Source organism: Lipotes vexillifer, unplaced genomic scaffold, assembly GCF_000442215.2.
Source record: "Lipotes vexillifer unplaced genomic scaffold, Lipotes_vexillifer_v1.1 scaffold1011, whole genome shotgun sequence".
In the NCBI taxonomy this organism is placed as follows: Eukaryota; Metazoa; Chordata; class Mammalia; order Artiodactyla; family Lipotidae; genus Lipotes; species Lipotes vexillifer.
The window spans coordinates 3,362,556-3,377,714 of NW_006787698.1; the positions used below are offsets into that span (position 1 = coordinate 3,362,556).

Sequence of the window (15,159 nt, forward strand, 5' to 3'; positions counted from 1 at the left end):
CTCCGCGCCAGCCGGGCCGCCGCGGCTGTTCCCATGGCGACGGGGGCGGGGCCGCCGCGGGGGGCGGAGGCTGCGCAGGGAGCGGCGCTCGGGCCCGCGACCCCGCCCCGTCCTCCGGGAGAACCGGGCCCCGCCCAGAGGCGCCGGAGAGACCGCCGGCCCCAAAGAACCATGAGCATCGAGGGCCTTGCCCTCCCACCCCCACAGGCAACCCCCCCAAAACCACCCACTTAAGCTCCCACAACCCCATTCTCTGCAACACCGACCCCTGACTCCCTGTTTGGGGGATCCCAGTGCCCCCAAAACTCATACAGGCGCTTAAGGTCCTCCAGCCTCGGGGACACCAACCCTCAAGAGACCCCATTCAGGTCACTAAAAACCTCCGTAGCTTTTCCAGTCTCCTTCCTCCCCCCCTCCCCCGGCCCGACAACATACTCAGGGTGGGCAGGATCCCGTCCAGGTGAGTCCTCCCCCTCTTCTGTTAGAGTTCCTTCAGTGACCATGACAGCCGCCCCATGACCACTGGGCTGCCCCACCCCCGTCCCAGCTCCCCCGACCCCAGTGACAGACACCTTGGACTACCCAGGTTGCTCTCCTGCACTTTGGTGTTTTATTATTTCCAAATCTCTGCGTATGTATAGGATAATAAGGGCACTGTTAAAAAAAAAAAAAAAAAAAAAAGGAGGTTTTGTTCAGGCAGGAGGTTATAACTCCCACCACAGTGAAAAAAAAAAAAAAAAAAAAAAAGGCTGAAACGGCCTAGCTGATGTAGCCAGTGGGCCCAGACCGCACCACTGGGTCCTGGGAGGGTACCCCTGGGCTGGGGGCCTCTGGGCACTGCCCGTGGCCTGGGTGCCCATGGCCCGAGCAGCCCCCATGGGGCAGAGGGGTGGCGCTGGGGCTGGCGTTGTGCACAGCAGCCCCTCCCCTCCCCGCCGCATCCCGCTAGCTCTGCAGCAGTCCTGGCACGGCGGGGGCACAGCTGACAGTCTTGTCCCCAGAGGTCTAGTTGCTGCAGGTGGACACCAGTCCCCCGTGTGTCTGCAGTGACGATCCAGCCCCGAGGCCCCACTCGTGGCTGCTGCGCTCAGAGGACCTGCTCTGTGCTGGAGGCGGAGATGTCCAAGAGCCGCCAGGCCGCATAGGGGTTGAGCTCGCCCTGGTCTCGGCAGAGAGCCCACACGCACAGCATTCGCAGTACCTTGTCCTGCAGAATCGGGGAAGGGTGAGGGCTGAAAGCAGGGTGCGAGCCCGGCACCCACTCCAGGACAAGCGCAGGGGACGGAGAGAGACGCTGCCAGCACAGGGCACTGGGAGGGACCAGGGAGTGGTGCTGCGGGGTCGGCCTGGGTCTGGGGTCCAGAGCAGAGGCAGGGACAGAGGCTGTAACTCAGGACTTGGTCAAACCGGAGAGATCAGCTACCCTCCGCCAGGCCCAGCTCGAGGTGCTGCCCTGCCACGCCCGCCGCAACCCCTGACTCTCAACTGGCCTCACTGCGTGTTCCCGCCCCATACCCTCCCCCGCTCACTCACCGGGTCACCCTCGACCACCTCGCCTTTGGGATTCTTGATCACCATCACCAGCTGGGCCTGGAACGTGATGATCAGCACAGGGCCCTGCTCCATCATCTTGCCCATGGCCAACTGCAGGGGCACAACAGGGCAGGCAGGCCTGAGAATGGTCCCCAGCCCCCTCGCTGCCGCTCCCCCCTCCAGGTGCAGACCCCTGCTTCAGCACCCCAGGGCTGCCACCTGCCACTGGCCCATTTCCGGGCGGGCACTTCCCAATTGTGAGGCAGAATGTGAACCACTGAGGACCCACACAGGCTCCCCAGACTGAGGCTGTGAAGGCGTGTAATGGCCGCTCAGAGCCGGCTGTCTCACGCACAGGTGTGGTGGGTGTGCCTTCAGCTCCCCACGGGGAGGAAATTGAGGCGATTGTGGCAGAGCAGACCAGTGGGGGGCCTGAGCGGTCCTGACAAAGCCTCCTCAGTGAAGGTGCAGGGATAGCCCTGGCTTCAGGGGCCTCAGGGGGCCCTGGGTCTGGGCAACAGCACCCCCTGGGCCACCACTTGCCTGAGAATTCCTGACAGCAAGACTGTGGAAACCTTCCACTGAAAGGGACCCTGGAGGTCATTTAATCCAAGCACTGGAACTCCTCCAGGGAGGGGGAGCTCAACCCTCCCAGCTGAGCGCAATTCAGAGAAGCACCCCTGCCCACCCTGGGGTCCACCTGGCCCCCCGGAAGAGGCACTCACATCGATGTTGTCGATGTCCAGGATGCGGGAGTGGAACTGGAGGCCCAGCGCCTTGGCCTGCTGGATCGGGTGGGCCAACTGGCTGTAGGTCTGCAACAAGAAGCCAGACACAACCGTATGGCCGGCCACCTGTGCGTGCGAGCCAGGCCAAGGCACTGCACCGCAGGGGAGCCGGGGGCTGTTGCGGTGTCTCGGGAAGCTCCCTGTGGGCGAGCTCACCATGGGGTTTCAGGCTTTCAGCTCTTGTACCTTCCAGAAATGGCTCCCGGCTCCTGGGTGTGCGGCGCCAGGAGTGGCAGATGCCAGGAGCATGGGTCCAAGCAGGGAGGCCGGTGCCACCCGTTGGCTGGCTCGAATCACACACTGCCCTCTCATTATAAAGACAGCACCGTATCAACGCTACTGAAAGCGGTATTAATCAGTGAGGCCGGTTAATTCTCCAGGAACGCGATCTGGAATACACTCCCAGAGGTAAGTCGAGGCCTCTCTGGCTGACCCTGAACATTCCCATGTTCACCTCACTGTGAATCTTGGCCTGGAACCAAACGCTTTTTCTAGGATTCATCCTACCCCGCGGCTGCTCTGGGGTGAACTGCCTGGGTCTACCGCCTTGTCACTGACCAGCCCCTGTGGGCAGGTCTCGGCCACTGGCAGCCTGTTCCTCTTACGGAGGCAGTGGTGCCCCAAACGACACCCTAACCCTCTTGTGCCTGCTCCCAGGCCTGGGACACAGCAGCCAGCAGCCTTGTATCTCAACAAGCAACCATGACAGAAGACATTCCAACAGCATCCACTCTTTATGGAAGTAACTGATCCACCAAGTGGAAAAAAAAAAAAAAAAAAAATCAGTCACAGACATCTGGGGGCAAGTACTATCATTGATACCTCAGTGGACAGAATCTGGGAGCCATGAGATACTACAAAAAAAAAAAAAAAAAAAGCGCCAATCTTGTGTGGTTTCTTACAGATGACACTTTCAAAACACCCCTGTGTGAGCGGCTGCAACTTCAGCTGCGTTTCCAGGGGCACCAGCAGCAGCTTGCTGGCAAAGATAACCAGCTCCATCCTAATGGTCCCAAAGTAAAAAACAAAACAACAACAAAACCCAAACCACTCATAAATGCCCGTTGGGTTAGTCACCGTGCAGGGCAGTATTTAACAGGAAAACCTGACATCTTCTCTGCTTTTTCAAGTTGTTTGTGAGCTGGGTACAGAATAAAATCAGCCAAAAGAGACTCTGGATTGCTCAGTATCAAGAAGCTGGTGGGGGAGGGAGGGGGGAAACAAACGCTGTGAAGACACAGGTCAGGGAGTGAGCAGGGTGGGGTGAGGTGGCCTGATGACAGGGATGGAGAGGCTGCCAGGAAGGGGCAGTGCAGACAGCATGCTCCCAAGGACGCCTGAGCTGCCGCCATGCAGCCCAGCGCAGCCTGTGGCCCGGGGCCCAGAGCCCCGACTCCAGGAAGCAGCCAGGCCTCGTCAGGACACACGGCTCTTCCCGGGTGGGAATCTATCAATGTCTGTTTGGATGTGTTTGAGGATCCTGCAATGAGAACAGCTCATGAATACATCCAGCGCTGCATGTGCTGGAGCGCTGCCCTTGTGTCCCCAAAGCATCCTCACGACCCCCATGAGATGAGCCCGATGATGTAACTCCGGCCCAGGGAAGGGAGGCTGTGGGGCCTCAAAGCCCACTTGCCGGCCAGCACCCACGACCCCCATGCACTGAGGGAACATCGAATGCACCCTCTGAGTTATCCGCCGTCCCTTTCTGCCCACCCCCTGACCTCTGGGCCCCCAGCCTGTAGCCACCCCCACCCCTGACATCCCAGCCCTTCTCGGACTGAGCCACCCAAGCAGATCTCCTCTGAACTGTGATTTCTTCTGAGGCCTAAACAGCAGGGGAAAGCAAGCAAGCACTTACAGCTTCATAGCACCAGTCTTTGAGAATGTCGAGCTCTCCAGAAATCATGGCCTAAAAAGGGAAAGACAAAAAAAAAAAAAAGTGTGAGAATGAGAGTGGGCTTTTGAGGCAGGTAAACTCTGGAGAATATTCTCCAGTTAGAACCTTTCCTCTGCAGACCCCCGGCCCCAACCTCTGGGTCCTAGTCTGGGGAAGGGACACTGGGCCAGGCTGCAGCAGTGGGAGCAGAGCCCCCGCAAGTGACAACGGGGCAGCCCAGGCTGGGTCCCAACGGCCTGCTGGAAGGAAAAGGAAGGTGGCAGCGTTTGGAGCTCTCACCCTGGCCGGGAAACCGACCCAAGGAGGCCAGGCAGGGCATTCTACCTCCCCTGGGGACGAAGAAGCCTTAGGCAGCCAGGTCCATGTGGGACGGGGCAGAGGGGGAGTGCAGGGTAGGGTTCCCAGGGTGCAATGAGAGAAGCTTCCACAGGAACCCAGAGACAGGGCTGGATCTGGTGAGGGAGAGGGTGGATTTTTAGGGGAGTGGGGTGGTGAGATGCTGGTGGGAAACCACAGGGAATCTGGAGGCTGAGACAATCTCAGCCCAGAAGATTCCGCCCGTGCTTGGGCTGCTGCTTTGGGGAAATGCTACACTTTCACCTCCTCCCAACCCCGCCAAGTGTCGTGAGGCATCTGGGAACTCGGAGGCAGGAGAGGGGGCCAGGCAGACGCGGTGCGGGAGGAAGGTACGGACCTTCTCACGGGGCTGGATGGGCTGTGTGCGGTCCCACTAAGGCCGTGCCAACAGCCCCTGGCTTGGCTGGGCTGCAGGATGCCTAGGCTCCAGCCCCAGCTTGCAGCGGGGGCGGGCCTCGAGGAGGGTGACTTTGAGCAAGTCGCCTCCTCCTTGTTTATGTGCCAAAAGGAGAGGCGAGAAGACCAGAAGATGGGCTTCAGGGCTCCCAGAGAGGAAAGGCCCCTGGGCTGCTGTGCTGGTCCCGCCTCCCTGCCCTGAGTCATGCGCTGCCCCCGCACCCTTGAAGCAGCAGCTGGCTTCTCCCAACTCCTGAAAGGCCCCTGGCCTCTGGGAGACAAACACCTGGCCCCTGGCAGCTTCAAGGGAACAACTTCAGGAAGAGAGCTTGAGGGAAACAAGCCATGGGGCTCCAGGCTCCAGTGGGTGAGAAACTCAGGCCCTGGGGCAGACACACCCCGTGGGCGAGGCAAGAATGGTCAGGGCACTGGCCCAGGGACCAGCGGGGGCTGCAGGAGACCACAGCGGCCTGGCTTTCTCGAGCTGCTTGACTAATAAGGGCTGGGCGTTTGGGGCGCTCAGGCCTCTGTCAACACTGGAGCCACCTCTCCGCTCAGAAGCCCTGTCCACAGCCAAGTGGCCCTGCCAGAACTCTCCACAGGGCCGCGGCCCTGCCAGCCGCACACCCACCTCCAGGACGTTGGGGATGATGTCGTTCTCACACTGCTGCAGAAAGCGGTCCTTGTCGAAGGCGGGGTCCACCCGCAGGATCTCCGTGAGCACCTCCGACATCTCCGTCTTCGAGAACAGGCCCCCTGGGGCAGCCGAGCCAGGAGTGGGGTGAGGGCCCGGGACCCCCTCCCACCGCCGGCTCGGGCTGTGAGGGGACGGTCCCGGGGCAGCCCACTCACCCAGCAAGTCTGTGACCTTGTCTGTCAGCATGCGGGACGCCCGGATGAAAGCGTTGTCGCTTTCGTCATACTTCATCTTCATCTCGAAGAACCCTGTCGGGGGTGGCGGATGGGGTCATGGGCCCCTTCCGGAGAGACACACCCACTCCATCGCAGCCCCCTCCGAGCCTGCTGGCCGACCCTGGGAGGCTGCAGAGACCCCTCCGCCAGGGGCCGAGGGGAGCCGAGTGAACGCCGGGTGCCACCCCTGCTGGCTACGGCTTTCGCTACCGAGGGAACACAGGCCTCTGGACATCCTCATTTGAGGAGGGCCAGGGCTCCCTGAAAGTGCCTGGGAAGCCACGTGCGCCAGACTGAGCAGAGAGCTCTGGGCCTTGAGCTGGCTCCTGGCCCGTGAGGGGGTGTGTCGAGGCCACGTTCACATGGGGGGGTGGCTGGCGCGTGCACCTGGCTGCCTCACAACGACACTGGCTCCAGCCAAGGTGGTGGCCCAGCCCTGACGGCGGTAGCCCGCCGCCCGAGAGGTACTGGGCGCTTCCCCTCAGGCTGCCTGAGGCCTGCGCTCCGCTGCTCACTTGCTGGGCAACCCTGTGGGAGTGACTGGTCCTCTCTGACCCCGGCCTCCTCCTCTGTCTTGTGCCCGACCCTCAGGGAGCACTCGGTAAGTGTCCGTCACTGGCCTGCTGTCAGGCAATTCTCTGAGATGGGAACACTCACGATTAAACACCACGTTGTTGTCCCTGAAGTCCTTCCACTGCTGATACCACTTGGAGTCCTTGTGCAGCACAACACCCAGGGCCTCCCTGGGGAAGATCGGGGAAGCCAGTGAGCGCAGCCCGGGAGCCGCTCTGCTCACAGGGAGAGGGGGCAGCAGGACGGTGTGATGACCCCGGCCTCTTGCCTTCTCTTACCCCCTTCCTGCCACCCTACCCTTCCCCTCCTGGTTCTCTCAGGGTGCCTGGGAACCTCGAGCAGAAAGAAACCCCACAAACTGACTTGGGTAGGAACCCTCTGTGGGTCCTGGGAAACGGACAGCAGTGCAGGTGCTGCAAAGGGAGGTGGTGAGAGGTGGGCCCCTTGGCAGGTCTGGTACCTACTCATTGGCCTCAAACACTTTCTCTTCCTTGAATTTCTCTCCCGAGAACTCTTTCCTTTTCCTGAGCCGCTCGGGCCGCCTGTAGGGCCCGGTCTGCCCCAGGACGCTCTCGTCGATCTCCTTCTTGACGGACTCCACACCCTGCAGAGCACAGCCGGCCATGTGGGAGCTGGGGCTCCCCAACACCCCAGACCAGCAGCTGTGGACCCACCCCGGGGCCATGCCTCCCAGGTCTCAAGGTCACATGACTCGCAGGTGCAGGGCAAGGACACGCCCAAGCCTCAGTGGGAGGCAGAGGCAAGAGGCAGAGGGGAGACCCCAGCTCTGACTTCTGCCCCCACCTGCCCCCCGCCAAGAGCTGCCCCCAGATGACCCTCACATTCTGAGGCCGATTCCACACTCTCGCTGGAAACATTCCTTCACATGGACCAGAAACCAGACAGGCGTCCTGAGAGGCTGCCTCTGCCCCACCACCTCCATCCGAGCTGACCCAGCCTCTGGATCCCACCTCCGCAAACCTCTGGAGCCCATTTCCCTCACGGCTCCATCACCCAAGACACTCTCCGGCCTCCTCTGAGCTGCTGCCGGAATCCTCACTGGGAGGCTGTGCTTTCAGGATGAACCTAAACTCCCCCACATAGCCTCCAGGACTCTCTGATGTCCCTGAAGCCACTCTGGCCACACCTAGCTGCGTGGGGCGCCCCAAGCCGGTGATGCCCGCTCCCCTGGCCCGGCGCCTTCCCCGAGCGTTCTTCTGTCATGTGTTACTTGGAACTGCCTGCCCCTTCCCTGTCCCCATTCCTGTCCCAGGATCCTTTGAGAGGAAGAACTCGGACCTTCTCTCCTTAGGCCCCACGGCCAGTAGAGGGCCCAGCGTGTGGTAAGTGATATTTACGGAATGAATTCAGGACCTCAAGTGACCCAGAGCCCGACAGTCTCTGGGTTCTGGACGTGAGCTAAGGGTGTCAGCAGCTGACCTCGGGCTATGTGTAGCTCCCTAGGGGCTGTGACTTGCCCGAGGCTGCTCAGCCAGGAGGGGCTGAGGCCTGGTGTGCCCTGCAGCCCTCGGTGAGGTCTCTCGGGGCTGAGCCCAGAGCGCCTGCGGGCACAAGCCCCAGCCCAGCTCACCTGGGAGAGGGCTTTGAAGGCGGCGGTCTGGCCAAGCTTCTCCCCACCTTTGGACACAGACTCAGCCGACTGCTTGGCGGTCTTGGCTGCTTCTTCCACACCCTCCTTGATTTTCCGGCCAAGGTCACTTTTACTGACTTCATCAAGACTCTACTGAGACAGAGAAGAGGGAGGTGTTGGCGTGGCACCCGGTGGGGGCCTGCAGGAGCTTCCCCCGAGCTAACAGCAGACCCGGCCTTCAGAGGGCGGGAGCAGGTGTCCTGAGCCCATCTGGCTCATGGAGCCGAGACTGGGGTGCACATGCCCCAGAAGGCTGCCTACGATTTCTGGGGCGCTGGACCCTAGGGCTCCGGCCTGGAACACGCAGGAAGGACAGCACAGGAGCAGCAGCCCCGGGGTCAGAACATGAAGGGGAGGTAGGTGTGTCCAGCGCGCTGGGCTGGCCTCGAGGTAAAGCCCTGCCCCTCTCTCCAGCCCAGGAGAAGCAACAAAAAGAAAGAATCCCAGGCCCTCTAGGAGTCTCACTCCCACCTCCACCCTCCCGGGGGGCGGGGCGTGCAGTGTCCCAGCTTCCTTCTGGCCTAAGGCAGGAAGGAAAACATCCTCATTTCACCCTTCTCCTGTTCTTGCTTGTAGTTCAGAGGCTTCTAACTTAAGTGGTGACTCGCAGGCCTGTGGGTTAGTCTGAGCTCTCCCTCCTTCCCGAAGGCATCCTGGACTTTGATTCCGGAAGCCTCCCGACCAGGCAGCCTCCCCCGCCTGCTCACTCCCGGCTGCCCCCAGCATTGCTCCCCAACTCCTCTGCCAAAGGTGAGGGACAGATGGGCTCCGGAGGCCCTAAGGGGCCTTGGGGGTCCGGAGGCCATTACCTCCTTCACAGTGCCGGTGATCTCCCCCAGCTTCTTCCTGATCACCTCGCCCGTCCGCATGGTTTCTGATTCGATGGTTCTCTAGGGTAAAGGATGTTGTATCTTTGTGTTGCGACACAGTCTAAAGAAGCGTTTTCTCAGAAGTCCCTTCCTTCCTCCCCAGACACACCCCGTTCTTTCACCCCCTCAGCCTGTCCACCCGGCCCCTCCTGGCCCCCCAGGGTCCCTGGCTGTAGGCTGGGACAGGGACCCTCCTGAGCACAGGGCCCCAGGCCCCGCATCTGTCTCTGGGCGGCAGGGGGTGATCTTGCCCATATGCTCACCAGTGATATATTGGGGGCGGGGCGGGGCATTCTCAAGGTCATCCTGCCCCGCTCTGCCCCCTCCCCAACACCCGGCCCCAAGCTCAGCCTGCGCTGCCCCCAGACGACCCCTCGGCTCACTCCTGTTCCTTAATGAAAAGGAAGGGCGATCTCCCGCAGGGTCGAATCCCTCACAGGTAGTTACATCCAAGCGAGTGACTTGGGGAGACTCAGGGGTACAGGCGTCACCCATGTCCTGGGAGGGGCGCCAACAGAACAAAACCCCCGAGGGGCCTGGGGCAAATGCCCACAACACCAGGCTCAGCTGCCCATGGGTGAGATGGGGGTGCCGCCAGGCAGAGCCCTCACGGGCAGACAAATAAAGGGTGCCAAGCCCATCCGCTGGCGGGCACCTGGCAGCTGCGTCCGTGAGAGACGGCGGCGGTGATTAATATAATAATTATACCAGCCCCGCAACTCACTTTCTACCCATTTCAGTCAGAAGCCCTCAGGAGCAGCGCATCTCAAACCTAGTGCCCGAGGGACCCGTGGAGATGCAGATCCTGATGCAGCAGGTCAAGAGGGCTCTGAAACCCCGTCAGTGCTGCTGGGCCGTGTGTAGAGAAGGCTGCAGTCTCACGGCTGAACTGGAAGGCTGGGGGCCTGCTCCTGTCCCCTCACTCCCAGGCCGCCCCAGCACTGCACTGGGAGGGAATTCCTGGCTCTGAGAGCAAGTGTGACTGCCCAGGGAGACTCAAAGCACAGGGGACTCACGTATTTCCTTCTGGCTTCCTGGAGCGCATCTGACTCTTCCAGCTTCCTGGCCTCGTCTCGGAACTTTTTTATACTTTCTTTCATTTCTTTGTTTTTGGCTAATTCTTGTTTGATATTATCTAGCAAGCCGGAGAGAAAGCCTTTCCTGTTTCCAGAAGAATAGGATTTGGACTAGAAAGAATGTAAAAGAAACGAAGAATTTTTTCATTTTCTCCTTTCTGTTGATATAGGTTTAACAATGAATACAAGCCGCATGGCGTGGCCAAAAATAAATAAATAAATAAAAATTTAAAAATAAATAAAAACAATATTTGGGAATTCCCTGGCAGTCCAGTGGTTAGGACTCTGCGCTTTCACTGCCGAGGGCCTGGGTTCAATCCCTGGTTGGGGCACTAGGATCCTGCAAGCTGCTTGGTGCGGACAAAACGACAAAAACAACAACGAAAACAAAACAAAGCAAAACAAAAGGCAAAAAAACCCCCACAATGAATAGTTATCTCTTTTAGAAGAGTATAACAGACAAAGTAAAAAGCCACCAGGCGGTAAACTGTGGGACAAGATATCATTCAGCAAGAAAAAGAAATGAGTTGGGCTTCCCTGGTGGTGCAGTGGTTGGGAGTCCGCCTGCCGATGCAGGGGACGCGGGTTCGTGCCCCGGCCCGGGAAGATTCCACATGCCGTGGAGCGGCTGGGCAGTGAGCCATGGCCGCTGAGCCTGCGCGTCCGGAGCCTGTGCTCCGCAACGGGAGAGGCCACAACAGCGAGAGGCCCACGTACCGCAAAAAAAAAAAAAAAAAGAAAAGAAAAAAGAAAAAACAAAAAGAAAGAAAAAGAAATGAGCTATCAAGCCATGAAAAAAATACAGGAGTCACATGACATGTTATGTCAATTACATCGCAATTCGAGAAAGAAACAAAACAAGATGCGGAGGAACCTTAAGGGCATATCACTAAAGGAGAGAGGCCAATCTGCAAAGGCCACAGGCTGTAGGATTCCAACTCTAAGATCCTGGAAAAGGTGAAACTATGAAGGCAAAGAAAAGGCCGGGTGGTTGCCAGGGGCTGGAGGAGGGGAGGGAGGGTGGACAGACAGAGCACAGAGGATTTTTACCGCAATGAAACTACCCTGTAACCATACTGTTAACGGTAGATACGTTATACATTTGTTCAAACCCATAAAATGTACAACACAGAGAGTGAACCCAATGTCAACCACAGACTAAAGTCAACAATAATGTGTCAATACTGGCTCATCAGCTTTAACAAATGTACCGCCCTAACTGCGAGAGGTACAACCAGAGGAAAACGGCGCGCCCGGCGGGAGAGGGGGACAGGAGGTTGACGGGCGCGCCCTGTACTTTCCACTCAGTATCCCTGTAAAACTAAGACTGCTCAAAAAGATAAAGTCTGTTAAAAAACAAAAGAAAATGCCAGGCCCCTTCTCTCGCTGGGGTGAGAGAAACAGGCGCAGCTTGGAATCCTCATGGGGCCTCACACACGCCCACCCAAGGAAAAGGCCAACATCCAAAGGGACCCTCGTCCCAGGACTAGAGTTGAAAGGACTCTGTGGCCCCTTATCCCAAAAGAGCCGGCTCAGGCACTACTCCAGGGGCTGCTGGGCCCAGGGTAACTTCTTCCCTTGGGGCCACTCCCGAGTCCCCAGCTGGGTTTTACATGTCACCCAAGGGCCTGGGGACTGGCACAAACCTCCCTCTCTTGGCCCACAGGATCACAGTCTCTGAGAGCCCGAGCTCAGCGTCCCCCCTCCAATTCCCACAGGAAAACCCAACCGAACACACCCAGAGGCCAGAAGATGGCGTGAAGCCCTGCTCCAGGCACTGCCCTACCCGAGACGCAGGCTTCGGGGTCAGACACAGCCGGCTGCAGATGCCTGCTTCGCCCCCTGTATAACTACGTGCAGGCTCGGGAAAGAGAAAGCTTAGAGACTGACTGTGAGCCAGTAAGTCACAGGGAAATAGCTGCACGTGCTCAGCTGCTCCCACCACTCCTGCCGGTGTGCAGGGTCTGCTGCAGCGGCTGGGGGTTCACCCTACCAGTTTCAGGGGCGACTGCTTCCCTGGTCCCCGTCCAGCCCCAGGGAGAGCAGCAGCAAGTCTGGGTGCTGCCCCACAGGTGCGGTGGCCCGGCCTAGCAACAGCAGGCTGCTGTCTGGTCCAGATGTGCCCCGACCAGCCTTGCTCCAGGGGAAGTCCAAGTTCTAAGACTGTCAGGGACTGCGCCAGCTCGCACTCCGGGGCTGCCAACTGGGGGTGAGGGCGGGGCTGGACAACTAAGGGGAAGCGCCAAAGGGCATGTCCCAAGCCCACAACAGCCCCAGGACAGGATGTGGGAGATAAAGCATGCTGAGGCTAGAGGGCTGAGATGAGACTCAGAAGGGAAGGGAGGGTGTGGGCTGCCTGAGCACGTGGATTTGGAGACTGTGAGATTTCGGGCTTTCTTCCCCATGGTGGTGAGGAACCAACAGAAATGTGGTTGAAGAGGAATGACAGGGAGGGCAAAAAAGCTCTAGAAAATGCTCTCTGTGAGGAACAACATAAAGAGGAAGGGAGATATGGCCTGGGGAACCCCAGCTCCAGGAGGTGGGTGGGTGACCCTGCTCAAATGCCCAGAGGGCTGTCACCCAGCAGAGGGCACAGCCTTGCTTAGTGAAGGACACACACGTGGAAGCCACCGAGAGGTGGATTTCAGCTCAGTTAGAGGAATGCCCTTCCAGCCATCAGAGCTGAGACACGCTACTTTGTGTGAGGCAGGAGCCCTACCCCTAACAGTGTCGAGCACTTCCCGGGATACCAAGAGGACCAGGCCCACTGGGCTCTGTAACTCCGGAAGACCTTGGATGTGGAATGCCTGCCAATCAGACACCCCCAGCAGTGTGGACAGCACCCTGCAGCCCTCTCTCCTGTCAACGAGGTCTGATTTTCACACCTCCCCCTCCTGCCAGCTTGCCTGTATCCTGAGTCACTCACCAGGGTCAGCTCTCCACTCGGCCAGGGCATCTGATAGGTACCATGGGGTAGTGGCACTAGGTTGTGGCTGGAGATAAAATGGACTCCACCTCCAAGGCATCTCTAATTGAGGGAGAATAGAGAAAGATCGGTGATGAGGAAGTAGGCCACGCTAAAAGAGCCGGGGTTGTCTGAGACGCATCTGACGATTTTTATCACATGTCTGCCCCATGCTAGATGCTTGACCATCTTCCTAAATTCTGAGAAGCCAGTGTAATCTGGTGGAAAGAGAAGACACTCGATTTGCACCTCTGGGGCCCATATCTACCCTCCTGCCTCTGAACGTGGGGGAAACCGATGGGTCCTAGGAAAGGCCAACCTATGGTGGAAAAAGGCTAAATATGCCAGTCTAGCTGAACACCTTAGTCTGAAAATGGGCAGGCTAAGACTCGATGCTGGTGGCAAGCCGTCTTCTCTCACCAGCCCACCCTACTTCTGCCAGCCTTGGAGGACCAGAGGCCTGGGCTTCAAGGGGTAAACACTGCTAACTTGTCCCAGGCACAACCCTGGAATAAAGACACCATGTCCTGGTCCAGGGTTGAGATGTGAGCAGAGCAACTTAGAGGCATCACCTGGGCAAAGATGCTGCTAACCGCATGTGCAGCACCTCTTTGGTAAGCATTTCTTCTCCTACCAAATGATGAACTTAAAGCTCCATGAGGGAAGCTCCATGTAGGTCCTGTTCAACGCTACACCTTAGCACCCAGCACGGAGCCAGGTACACTGATGTCAATGACCTGATAGAACCACTCTTCCATTTCCACATCCCCTGGGCCCTTCCTCTCCCCATTCCATGCTTCCCGTCTCCAGTCACTCTAAGCAACACCCCAGACTTACACAGATGCCACACTCTCCTATAGCTACTCAAGAGTAACTCGTGGGAGTTTAACTAACTTGTTTTACTCCTCTGAAATGCCTACACCCATTGATCCTGGAGCCACCGACTTCAGCAACAGCCTGAAATAGAAGTGGATGGTTGTCTCACTGAGGAGAAAAATCCCCCAGCAGGACCAAACCTGAGGGTGGTTCTCCTTGGGACGTGCCCAAATCCAAACACGTGTACATTCAACCTTTAAAACCTGCCTCAAAAGACAAGCAAGCCCAGAAAACAAAGCTCAGTCCTGAGTCAAAAACACCTTCTTTCTCCTGACACTCAGATTCCTGGGAGATATTTTCCTTCCTCCAGAGTCTGGCTCTGGAGTCAGACTGACCTGAGCTTTGGACCAGGTCAGCCACCCCACTAAACTCTTGAGACCGTGCGCAGCTTGCTTAAGTTAATTCTGAGTTCCCAGCTTCCTACCCTGTGAAACAGCGACAAACAGCTGCAACGTGAGTACTATTTTCTGAAGCCGCTTTACACGCCTTGACCCCCAGGGCATCTATGAGCCCAGGCTCTTAGCCAGGGCGACAACTACCTCCCACACTTTCAGAGGATTAAGAGAGGCGATGCAGGAAATGCTCCTGGTAGGGGGACGTGGCATATAAAGGTGAGCTGTGACTGTCACGGTTTTTTGCCTTTTCCTCGCTACTTTTTCTCCACTGAGCACCACGGACACCATTCACTCCTCGGTACACATGGGGTCAGCCAGGAAGTGAGGGGCGATCCGCTCCCGGCCCGGCACGCCCGGCCCCCGCCCTCCGGCCTTGCTTCGGGACCCACGTTCCGAGGCCTCGCTCCGGGGCCCCCGCCCCGGCCTCGGCTGACCCAGCGACCAAACTCCTAGCCTCTCGCCGAGCTCAGGGAAGAGCCGAAGGGGTCAAAGGCCTGGGGAGAACGAGGCCCTGGAGGTCACGGATCCTGAGCTCCCTAAGCCCGCCCCCCCGGCCCCGCACTCTGCTCACCCGCGGGCAGCGGCACCAGCACCCCCGCAGCGCCGCCGCCGCCGCCATGCTGGAAGATCCCGTGTGACCTTTTCGCGGCGTCATCCGATGGCGTCATCCGCCGCGTCGGCCTAGTGCGGCCTGGGCCTGGGAAAAGCGAGACCTGCGGGTGGGGTTTGTGGGAGGGAAAGGCCTATCACTGGACAGGGCTCCCAAGGAGGGCGGCACCGTGGAGGGAAATCCACGATGGGGGCGTGGCCTGATAGTGGGAGGGGATTCTTAGAGAGCTGGGCCTCTGATAGGGCAGAATTTCGGAAG

General features: G+C 58.8%; 1 protein-coding gene across 1 annotated transcript; it reads right to left on the reverse strand.

Moving 5' to 3' along the window:
* Positions 1 to 972: 972 nt before the first annotated feature.
* Positions 973 to 14,936, reverse strand: TIMM44 (translocase of inner mitochondrial membrane 44). The gene is made up of 13 exons (XM_007460616.1): positions 14,863 to 14,936; positions 12,982 to 13,083; positions 9,996 to 10,166; positions 8,920 to 9,000; positions 8,051 to 8,200; positions 6,924 to 7,063; positions 6,544 to 6,629; positions 5,827 to 5,919; positions 5,606 to 5,730; positions 4,183 to 4,233; positions 2,259 to 2,348; positions 1,534 to 1,644; positions 973 to 1,207 (listed from the first exon to the last, which is right to left on the reverse strand). Exons 1-13 carry the CDS (start codon positions 14,908 to 14,910, stop codon positions 1,088 to 1,090), a joined length of 1,368 nt encoding a protein of 455 aa, XP_007460678.1. The 5' UTR covers positions 14,911 to 14,936; the 3' UTR covers positions 973 to 1,087.
* Positions 14,937 to 15,159: the final 223 nt, after the last annotated feature.